Source organism: Pseudonaja textilis, chromosome Z (assembly GCF_049901715.1).
Source record: "Pseudonaja textilis isolate UNSWEBS1 chromosome Z, rPseTex1.2, whole genome shotgun sequence".
Taxonomy (NCBI): domain Eukaryota; kingdom Metazoa; phylum Chordata; class Lepidosauria; order Squamata; family Elapidae; genus Pseudonaja; species Pseudonaja textilis.
The window spans coordinates 2,977,043-2,989,050 of NC_142008.1; the positions used below are offsets into that span (position 1 = coordinate 2,977,043).

At 44.6% G+C, this 12,008-nt stretch overlaps 1 protein-coding gene across 1 annotated transcript in view; it reads right to left on the reverse strand.

The window, feature by feature from the left end:
- The window catches only part of VIPR1 (vasoactive intestinal peptide receptor 1), a 68,765-nt gene that overhangs the window by 14,876 nt on the left and 41,881 nt on the right, over nt 1–12,008 (reverse strand). The window contains exons 4-7 of the mRNA XM_087916904.1: nt 7,352–7,458; nt 4,293–4,393; nt 3,004–3,136; nt 160–313 (exon numbers count right to left, since the gene is read on the reverse strand). Of these exons, the coding sequence (XP_087773030.1) occupies nt 160–313; nt 3,004–3,136; nt 4,293–4,393; nt 7,352–7,458 (495 nt within the window). The remainder of the gene's footprint in view (nt 1–159; nt 314–3,003; nt 3,137–4,292; nt 4,394–7,351; nt 7,459–12,008) is intronic.

Sequence of the window (12,008 nt, forward strand, 5' to 3'; positions counted from 1 at the left end):
TCTACCTCACAGGGTTGTTGTTGTTATGGGAAAAACTGGAGGAGAAAGGGGTCTTTAATGCACGTTCGCCGCCTTGAGCTATTGGTAAAAATATTAAAGTCAAATAAACTAACAGCAATGCATGGAAGGCATCTGCGTAGGGAAATAAAAACGACTGACCCCAGCCTATGACAATGTACCACCAGAAGTATTTCTTCTCCGAAAAGAAGGAGATGACCAGGAGGGTGTGAAGGTACAAGCCCTCAACCAGAAGCCAGAAGAAATTAGCCATGATGCAGTACTGGAAAAACACCATTGCAGCTTTGCAACCCACCTGGAAAAGGGGAAACAAAGCAATTTGGATTAAGGATTCAAGTGGCAAAGGTGAGTTTGCTATTTGTTGTCTAGGCACACTTTCCCAACAATGCATGGGGGTCCAAAACAGCCCTTTGAGGGGAGACACATTTTCTCTGTTTGCTCCTACACCGTCCTCGACTTATGACGGTTTATTTAGTAACCGTTTGCAGTTACAACGGCACGAAGAAAAGCGATTTTAGGACTGTTTATCATGTTTATGACTGCTGCAGCATCCCATGGCACCTGATCAAATTTCATATGCTTGGCTGGACTAATAGCCATTCCTTTAGTGGCCGTTTGAAGTCAGAGAGGCAGCCAATCAAGTGAAAGCATCAAAGGCAGCCGGGTGACTTTGTGTCAACCAATAGGAGAGAGTGAGTTCTAGTGCCGCCTTAGCCATGATCTGGGTGACTTTGGGCTAGTCACTAGGAGAGAGAATTCTAGTACTACTTAACTATGAAAGCCATCTGGGTGACTTTGGGCCAGTCACTAGGAGACAGTGAGTTCTAGTCCCACCTTAGCATGAAAGCCATCTGGGTGACTTTGGGCCAGTCACTAGGAGAGAGAGAGTTCTAGTTCCACCTTAGCATGAAAGCCATCTGGGTGACTTTGGGCCAGTCACTAGGAGAGTGAGTTCTAGTACCACTTAACTATGAAAGCCTTCTTGGTGGCTTTGGGCCAGTCACTAGGAGAGAGAGAGTTCTAGTCCCACCTTAGCATGAAAGCCATCTGGGTGACTTTGGGCCAGTCACTAGGAGAGAGAGTTCTAGTACCACTTAACTATGAAAGCCTTCTTGGTGGCTTTGGGCCAGTCACTAGGAGAGAGAGAGTTCTAGTCCCAACTTAGCATGAAAGCCGCCTGGGAGACTTTGGGCCAATCACTAGGAGCCTGGGAATTCTAGTTCTGCTTAGCTCCAAAACCAGCTAGGTAACTTTGGGCTATTCTCTCTCTCTCTCTCTCTCTCTCCCTATTCCCCCTCTCTCTCCAACCAACCTCACAGGATTGTCTTGTGTGGAAAATAGGAGGAGGAAAATGAGTTCAGGAAGTGCAGTCATTGTCGCTTGGAAAGAAACAGCCATAAATCAGAAAGGATACAACCGGTTATTAAGGCTGTTTGTCTTTTTTATAGTGTTTCTTTGTATAATCCTTCTGCCCTCTGTAAGAACGACGAACCCCGAAGACCTCTTCATATTTACACACTGTAAAAATGACTTGGCAAAATTGAAAATACATATATATATATATGTATATATTTCCTCTCTCCTCAGGACTTAAACCTGCTCCAACACATGCTAAGAAGCCAACTGTTTGGGGAAAAAAACATTACACAATATTATGTATACTGTTGTTATTATTTTTTCCACCTATGGTTGGAATTTATTAGCTTGTGCCGGCTGGCTTATATTAGCAATATCCTGCTTGGTTTTCACACTCCGGATGTGTTTTTACACAAAGATTGAAACCGACAAATTTAACTAGGCAATTAAAAAAGGAGAGTTTTAGTTATTTGAAAAGGCGAGGCCCTGTTTGATCTGCGGTCAAATATTCATTTAGTGACCATTTGAAATTACACACTAAACTTGAGGGTGGGGTCCTCGACTTACAACAGTTCGTCGTGACATTCAAAGTTACGAAGGCACTGACTTATGAACGTTTTTCACGCTTACGACCGTTCTAGGGTTGACTACCTGTCCCGTTTAAAAAACGATGGCAGGGGCTCCTCCAGACCGAAGGAATATGCTCGTATTTATACATTTCAGGAAAGGAGGAAAAGAAATGACGCAACCACAAGATAGGTAGTCCTCGACTTACAACAGTTCCTTTAGTGACCTTTCAAAATTGCAACAACAACACTGAAAAAGTGAACTTATGACTGTCAACTTATAAAATATTTCTATGGGTTTTTTTAGACTTGCCAATGGAAAAGGAGCGGGGAGAACAGTGCAGCAGCTTGCAAACCGAAAGTGCATTCCATCAATGTTTTCAAAGATAGGAAATGGGTGACTGGAGTTTCTGCTGCGCAAATTTCTAATTGGAGAGCATGATGGATGACTCTTGGCTAGGGATGTGTCCCATTGGAGAATATGAATTATGATACACCCAGGGGGTGGAGGGGAAAACCAGGGTCAAGGGTGACAATAGATTATATGTCTCAGAGTCGGCTACACCCAGGCAGTGCCGGAGAGTTTAACTCCCAATAAATCCTTCTGAAGTTTTGGAAGTTTGGCTCGAGACTCATGGTTTAAATGGGGGAGGGGGGAACTGCCGGAATCTTGACAATGACCAGTTTTCACACTTACAACCGCTGCAGCGTCCCCAGGGTCACGCGATCAAAAGTCAAGAGGCTTGGCAACTGACTCATATTTATGACGGTTGCAGCGTCCAGGGGTCCCTCTTGCAACCTCCTGATCTGCCAAGTCAATGGGGGAAGCTTTGATTCGCTTAACAACTTAACAGCTGCAGCAATTCACTTAACAACCGTTGGCAAGAAAGGTCATAAATTGGGGCAAGACCCGCTAAACAAATGTTTCACTTAGCAATGGAGGTTTGGGGCTGAACTGCGGTCATAAGTCAAGGACTGCCGTTAGTTAAATGACTGGGGGGTGGCGAACTGACGTTCAAAGGTAGGAGGACACCGGACAGAGTGGACAATGGACGAGACTGACCGAGCTTATGGAGCAGTACTCTGATTCTCTGCTTTCGAAGAGAATGAAGTCTTTGACGAAGACGGCCACCGCACGAAGGACGAAGGACATAAATAGATGCATGTGGATATAATTCCGGGTACAGTGCAACTTCCTGCAAAGGAGAAAGACGACAGGATGATGGGCACTCTTTGTATCCGAAGGCGCTTTTGACCGTCTCTGGTGGATGCTTAAAGAAGTTGAGAGTCGGAACCGAACGTGCAACATGAAGTTTTTCTGCTTGGCTTGCTGGACAACGAGTTAGAACTCCCAGAATCCCCCTGGTTAGTAGGAGGACTGGATTTTAGTGGAGGAAGAGGAGGAGGAGGAGGAGGAGATAGAGGAGGAGGAGGAGGAGGGAAAGAAGGGGAGGAGAAGAGGAAGAGGAAGAAAAGAAAGGAGGAGGAGGAGATGGAGAAGGAGAAGAAAAAGGAGGTGAAGAAGAGGAAGAAAGAGGAGGAGGAGGAGAAGGAGATAGAGGAGGCAAAGGAGAAGAGGAAAAGGAAGAAAAGAAAGGAGGAAGAGGAGATGGAGAAGAAGAAGGAGAAGAAAAAGGAGGTGAAGAAGAGGAAGAAAGAGGAGGAGGAGAAGGAGAAAGGAGGTGAAGGAGAAAGAAAAGGGGAGAAGAGAAAGAGGAAGAAAAGAAAGGAGGAGATGGAGAAGAAGAAGAAGAAGAAGGAGAAGAAAAGGGTAAAGAAGGAAAAGGAAAAAGAAGAATCAGAAGAAGAGGGAGAAGAAGAAGGAAGAAGAAGAAAAAGAAGAAGTAGAAGAAGGAAGAGAAAGAGAAGCTAAAAAAAGTCCACATATCTTCAAGTTGTAATGGTTGAGAAACAGTCCTCGACTTTCAACCATTCCTTTAGTGACAAAAGATCCAAAAGCCCTGGAAAAAGTGACACGGTGACCATTTTTCACACCTGCGACCATTGCAGCATTCCTGATCAAAATCCGGATGCCTGGCAATAGGTTCCAATTTATGACGGCTGCTGGTGTCCCAAAGGTCACGCTGATTCCCCTTTGGCGAGCAAAGTCACTGGGGGAGTTCACTTAACAACCGTGCAGGGATTCACTGAGCAACAGTGGCCAGAAAGTTTTGTAACATGGGGTAAAGAAACCCAAAACTTAAGAACCCTCTTGCTTAGCTGTGGAAATTGGGGTCTCAATTTCGTGGTCATAAGTTGAGGACTACCTGTACGGAAGGCTGCACTTGCGGGTGAAGAAACCCAACCTCCGTGCCCCTCCCCCCCCCCGGGGGCCAGGTGATTCCCCATTACCTGAAGACGCAGAGAATCATCATGGCCACTATCAGAGCAATGAGAGACAAACTATGCCCGATGGTGTATCCAGTTTTCACTGTGCCATAGAAGACGGCACTCTGCGGAGAAAGAGAGAGAGAGAGAGAGAGAGAAGCACAACAGAGCGGTCAACACTTTTATCTGGTTTGACAAATCCAGGTGGTCCTTGAGTTATGACCACAACTGAGCCCAAAATTTCTATTGCTAACTGTTGTGGCTCGCTGGCAGCAGGTCTCTGAGACCTGCATGTGAGGCAGGGATGGGACCAGGACCACCAGGGAGTGGAGTGCTGTCTTTGGAGATTGTGGAGGCTGGCAGCAGTGATGAAGAGGAGCCCGAGGAGCCTGTGCTCAGCACGTGTGCACAAGACTATTTGAAGGAAACAGCAGCACGGGCGACTCGGGAGTAAGACTGCAAGGGGATGGCCCCTCCTTTAAGAGATAAAAGCCAGCTGAGAAACCAGAGTCCTTTGCAGGAAGCAAAGAAGTTTTTGCACTCAAGCCTTGAGGACGTTTGGAGTATCTTGGTTGGTGTTTGGAGACTTTTTGTGTTTGAAATATTTCTTAGCAACTTTATCTAGTGTTCTTGGCAGCCTTTCACCACCTTGGCAAGGCTCGTTCTTATTAGAGACAATTAGTTTGAAACAGCCTTTTAACCGGGAAGGAACGGGATTTGAAAAGAAAAATTAAAAAGTTTTGCTGTTTACTTTTGTCTCGTGTTTTCTCTCTTGGAAACAGGTTTGGGTCAGAACATTAACTGAGACATTTCTAAAGGGAGTTTTGACCCATTCTATGCACTATCTTTGCCACCATTGTTAAGTGAACCACTACAGTTGTTAAGTGAGTTAACACAGTCCTTAAGTGAATCTGGATCCCCGCCCCATAGGCTTCACTCGTCAGAAGGTCACAAAAGGAGAATCCCGTGATCCCTGGAACACTGCAACTGTCATAAATGTGGGTTGGCAGCCAAGCGTCAGAATTTTGATCATGTGAACGGTCGTAAGTGTGAAAAATGGTTGTAAGTCTCTTTTTCAGGGCCGCTGTAATCTTGAACGGTCAGTAAATGAATCTTTGTAAGTGGAGGGTTAATTGGCTAATTAAATGAACCGAGAAGCCATTAAGTGCAAATCTTCTGCCCAGACGGCTCTACGGAGTCCTTGACTTACAATAATCCCTTTACAGACCACTCAAACTTAAAACGGTGCTGAAAACGATCGGTCCTCACACTTACGACCGTTGCATCAAAAAATTTCCGTCCACTTTCTGACAAGCGAAGTCAATGGGGAAAGACGGGTTTCGCTTCACGACTGATTCATTTAAGAACTGCAATGATTCGTTTTACAACCACGGCAGAAAAGGTGGTAAAATTGGGAGCAACTCGCTTGATATTAGGCCTGTTGTAAGCTGAGGCCTACCCACAGGCTGGGCCTTACGTAGAGTAGATTTCAGTGATATAATCCCAACCCCAAGAACGGCAACACAACTGTCCTGCAGGGATCCCAGCTATGACCTGCTCGGAGCAATCATGCTTCCACCCTTCAAATACAAAAGAGAAACAGTTTGGTCCAGCGGTTAAGCCAGCAGGTTGAAAAACAGGAAGCTGTGAGTTCAAGTGCTGACTCTGCCATAAAGCCAGCTGGGTGACTTCGGGCCAATCACCAGGAGACGGTGAGTTCTAGTCCCGCCTTTAGGCGTGGAAGCCGGCTGGGTGACTTTGAGCCAATCACTAGAATACGGTGAGTTCTAGTCCCGCCTTTAGGCATGGAAGCCGGCTGGGTGACTTTGGGCCAATCAGCAGGAGATGGTGAGTTCTAGTCCTGCCTTAGGTATGGAAGCCGGCTGGGTGACTTTGGGCCAATCAGCAGGAGATGGTAAGTTCTAGTCCCGCCTTTAGGCATGGAAGCTGGCTGGGTGACTTTGGGCCAATCAGCAGGAGATGGTGAGTTCTAGTCCCAGCTTTAGGCATGGAAGCCGTCTGGGTGACTTTGGGCCAATCAGCAGGAGACGGTGAGTTCTAGTCCCGCCTTTAGGCATGGAAGCCGTCTGGGTGACTTTGGGCCAATCAGCAGGAGACGGTGAGTTCTAGTCCCGCCTTTAGGTGTGGAAGCCGGCTGGGTGACTTTGAGCCAATCACCAGGAGATGGTGAGTTCTAGTCCCGCCTTTAGGCATGGAAGCCGTCTGGGTGACTTTGGGCCAATCAGCAGGAGATGGTGAGTTCTAGTCCCGCCTTTAGGTATGGAAGCCGGCTGGGTGACTTTGAGCCAATCACCAGGAGACGGTGAGTTCTAGTCCCGCCTTTAGGCATGGAAGCCGTCTGGGTGACTTTGGGCCAATCAGCAGGAGACGGTGAGTTCTAGTCCCGCCTTTAGGTATGGAAGCCGGCTGGGTGACTTTGAGCCAATCACCAGGAGACGGTGAGTTCTAGTCCCGCCTTTAGGTGTGGAAGCCGGCTGGGTGACTTTGGACAAGTTGCTCTCTCTCTCAGTCCAACTCACCTCACAGGGTTGTTGTTATGGGGAAAATAGGAGGACATTTTTTTTGATATGTTTGCCGTTTTGAGATATTTGTACTAATAAAAAAACTGGGACACAACTAGATAAAGTCCTTTTAGTCAACTTGGTCTCTCTTCTCTCTCTCTCTCCTTCTTTCCTTCTCTTCCCTTTCTTCTGTTTCTTTCCCATTATCTCTCTTCCTTTCCTTCTTTCCTTCCTCCTCCTCTTCCCCTCCCTCTATTCTTTCTTTCCTCATCTTCCTCCCTCCCTCCCTCTCTTCCTTCCATTCATCTTCTCCTTCCTTCCTTTTCTCCCTTCCTTCCTTCCTCTTTTCCTTCCTCTCTCCCTCCCTCCCTTTCTCTCTTCTTCTCTCTCTCTTTCTTTCCTTCCTTCTCTCTCTTCCTTCCTTTCTCCCTTTCTTTATTCCTTTCCATCCTTCCTTCCTCCCTCCGCTTCCAATTTTTCTTTTTCTTTCTTTCTTTCTCTCTCTTTCTTTCCTTTCCACCCCTCACCCCTCCTATCCGACTCGATTCCCCGTCTACTGACCTGTTCCTCACTGATTGTCATGTTGGGATCATACCCACAAGCCACTGGATACGGGGCAGGATAAATATCTGACCAGCCATCCCTGGTGCAGTTCCTGCTGACGTTACCTAGATGGGCAACAAAAGAAGATCATAAAATGTGCCCACCCCGCCTAGATTTATAGTGTCCGTTACCACAAGTAGTCCTTGACTTATGACCACAACTTGTATTGTTAAAGCAAGACAGTTAAGTGAGTTTTGTCGGATTTTACGATTGCTCTTGCAAAAGTTAGTAAGTGAATCATTGTGTCAACTCATAAAACAGTCCTATGACTGTTTTAGTAGTTGCCATTCAAAAAAGAAAAGGGGTGGTGTTGGAAGGAAACAAACCTGGAAGAGCCGTGCAGCAGTTTGAAAGCGGAAGTACATTCCAACTCTTTATCTTTAAAAGACTGTAACTAAAATACCGGAGCTTTTGCCCGCAAATATATTTAATTGGAGAACGTGATTGATGGCACTCAGCCTGTGAACATGCTCAATTGGAGAATGTGATTTATGACACACCCAGGGGGATAGGGGGGAAACGGGGTCACAGTTGACTGTAAATGACGTAGGCCAGAGTTGGCTTCATCCAGGGCAGGGTCAGTATGTCGCCTCGAAGGAATTCTTTGAAGTTTTTTGAAGTTTGGCTCAAGAATCATGATTTAATGAGGGTGATTGCTGGAATCCTGACACACTGCAGTTGTCAAGTTAGTAACAAGTGCAGTTGTTAAGTTAGTAACAGGTTGTTAAGTGAATCTTACTTCCCTGTTGACCTTGCTTGTCAAAAGGGGATCACACAACTGTGACCGTCATAAATATGAATCAGTTGTTGCCAAGCATCGAAATTTTGATCACGTGACCATGGAGATGCTGCAATGGTCATAGGTGTGAAAAACTCTTGTAAGTCACTCTTTTTCAGTGCAACTTTGAACAGTCACTAAACCAATGGTTGTAAGTCAAGGACTACCCGTCCCATTGAAAAGGACTAGACTAGAACTCCGTCTCCACATTTTAAAGTCCAACTTTGCAAAGATTTTGCATTTTTTTTAAACCTGTAAAGCACTCAAGAGTCACTCAGATATCAAGGTAGGTGGCATGAAAATTTGATTAATTTGATAAATAAATAGAGAGATTTGCAACTTCAATCTGCAATCTTTTTTTTTTTTTTACATTTCAGGAAGTTTCCTATTTAGACTCTTTTGGATAAGTAGTCAGTTTGTGACCACAACTGATCTCAAAATTTCCATGATTAAGCGAAACATTTGCTGAGTGAATTTTACTCCATGTTGCAACCCTTCTTGCCAGAGTTTGTTAAGGGAATCCCTGCAGTTGTAACATTAATCACACGGTTGCTAAGTGAATCCCCACTGACTGCTTGTCAGACGGTCGCAAAAGGGATTGTGTGACACGCACACACACCGGGACACTGCAACTGTCATAAATATGAGTCGGTTGCTAAGTGCTGGAATTTTGATCCTGTGATCATAAGGATGCTGCAACGGCCATTGAGGGGGATCTTGGAGTCTTAGTGGACAACCAGCTACATAGGAGCCAGCCGTGTGCAGCAGCAGCCAAAAAAGCCAATGCAACCCTAAGTTGTATTAACAGAGGGATACAATTGAGATCAGGTAAGGTACTAATACCACTCTATAAAGCCTTAGTAAGGCCACACCTAGAGTACTGCATCCAGTTTTGGTCACCACACTATAAAAAAGGATGTTGAGACTCTAGAAAAAGTGCAGAGAAGAGCAACCAGGATGATTAGGGGACTGGAGGCTAAAACATATGAAGAACGGGTTACAGGAACTGGGCATGGCTAGTCTAGAGAAGAGAAGGACCAGGGGAGACATGATAGCGGTCTTCCAATATTGGAGGGGCTGTCACAGGGAGGAAGGGGTCAAGCTATTTTCCAAACCGCCTGTAGGCCAGACAAGGAATAATGAATGGAAACTGAACAAGGAGAGATTTAACCTAGAAATAAGGACGAATTTTCTGACAGGAAGAACCATCAACCCATGGAACAGAAGTTGCCTTCGGAAGTTGTGGGAGCTTCATCCTTGGAAGCTTTCAAGAAGAGATCTGTCAGAAATAGTGTAGGGTCTTCTGCTTGGACAGTGGGTTGGACTAGATGACCTACAAGGTCCCTTCCAACTCTAATTTTCTGTTATCTGATGGCCAACTACTAAGTTGTTGGCTGTTGTTTCCTTGTGCTGCCAAGTCACCAGCTGTGGGTGAATCAAATGAACAAGGACATACATTCCCTTTCACAGCTATTAAGATTGTTGGCAGAATAGGTACAAAAACAGCCAGGGAAATAATTGAAGGCTGGGAAACGGGGCCCTTGTCAGTCAACAGGAGTGCTGGTTTGCTGGCTTATAAAGTACTTAGGGCTTGGCAGCAAAAGGAAACAACAGCCAATGACTTAATAGCTAGCCGTCAATACCCCAGTCAACAACCAAAATGCCATTCACAACCAGGCACCATATAAATATGAAGGACAGAATATCCCATAATAACTGATATTATAAAAGGAATGGGCTCCGGCAGAGTTCAAAAGCTTGGAAAAGACAGAACCTCTGGTCTCAGATTGGATCCTGCAACATTATTCTGGAAAAATGTATATCTATCTGCCTTCATTCATAATTAATTTTATTTGGATGTGCTCTGCATTAAATTCTTTGTTTAATCTGCATACAGACAGGAGGTTGAACAACTAGCCTGGTGGTGTCACCGGAACAATCCGGAACTGAACATGCTCAAAACCGTAGAAATGGTGGTAGAATTTAGAAGAAACCCTCCCATACTACCACCTCTTACAATACTGGACAACACGGTATCAACAGTAGAGACCTTTACATTTCTAGGTTCTACTATATTGCATGACCTAAAATGGACACCTAACATCAAAAACATCATCAAAAAAGCACAACAAAGAATGTTCTTTCTGCGCCAACTCAGGGAGCTCAAAGTGCCCAAGGAATTGCTGATCCAGTTCTACAGAGGAATTATTGAGTCTGTCCTCTGCACCTCTATAACTGTCTGGTTTGGTTCTGCAACCCAACAGGACAGACACAGACTCCGGAGGGTAATTAGGACTGCAGAAAAAACAATGGCTACCCACCTGCCTTCAATCGAGGATCTGTATACGCAGGAGTCAAAAAGAGGGCTGTGAAAATATCTATAGACCCCTCACATCCTGGACATAAACTGTTTCAACTCCTTCCCTCAAAATGACGCTATACAGAGCACTGCACACCAGGACAACTGGACACAAGGAGAGTTTTTCCTGGATGCCATCACTCTGCTAAACAATTCCCACAACACTGTCAACTTATTTACTAAGACTATATTACTATTGTTCCTCGACTGCTAGATTATAATAACACTTCCTAGTACCTTCCTCTTCCCACTTATGATTATAACCATGTGGCTTGTATCTTTACAATTTATATTGTTTTATTTGTTTCCTAACATGATTCGACTGTTTATTAGTAACCTATGACTATCACTAAGTGTTGTATCTTATGATTCTTGATGAATGTATTTTATTTTTGTTCTTATGTACACTGAGAGCATCTGCACCAAAGACAAATTCCTTGTGCGTCCAATCACACTTGGCCAATAAAATAATTCTATTCTATTATTCAGCTTGATTCACTCCCATCCGCACAAGAAAATGTGAGCTAAACACCCAAAGACCTCAGAATCAAAATGCGAAACACGCAAAACTGGAAAGCATAAAAGAAATATTTAGATTTGTTACTGTCTTGTGGGGACCACAATGATTAATTCTGGGGCGGGATGGTGCATTCAGAGGACACAATGATCCATGTGTGTTTGCATTAGGGATTGAGGCATTTCCCGGTTTGTCACTCAACACAGAAATAGAGATACGGAGAGCAACATAACATTTCGAGGCCAGGAAGGAAAAAAAAAAAGGAGAAATTGTTGATTGGGGTGGAATAAAAAACAAGAATGACTATGGCGATAGGTCTACACAGGGGCAGGAGATGGCAGCTGCAAAACACGCTGGTGTGCTACACAAAAATTGCATTTCATGGCACTGCTGAAATAACGTTTTATTGCCCTAACTATTCTGCTCCAGGCAGTCCTCGATTTACAACGGTAATTGAGCCCACAATTTTGGGCATTAGTCATGATGGTTGTTGTGCTTACAGCTGATTTGACAACCTTTTTTTTTTTGCACTGGTCATTAAGTGAGCATGGTGGTCATAAGAAGAACGAAGCCATTGTAAAGCTATATATGATGTTTCTTAAATGAACCCATTTTGCTTTGATGTAGGCTGCATATATGTATGTATATGAACCCGATAATCCTCGACTTACAACCACAATTGAGCCCCCAATTTCCGCGACTAAGCAAGGCAGCCGTTCAATGAGTTTTGTCCCATTTTTATTGCCGCAGTTGTTAAATGAATCCCTGCAGTTGTTAATAAGACGGTTGCTATGTGAATCCTGTTGATTTTGCTTCTCGAGACACAAAAGTGGATTACGTGACTCCAGGACACTATGACCGTCATAAATACGAGACAGTTGCCAAGGGTTCAAATTTTGATCAAGTGACCATGAGAATGTTGCAACGGTCACAAGTGTGAAAAACAATCCTAAGTTCTTTT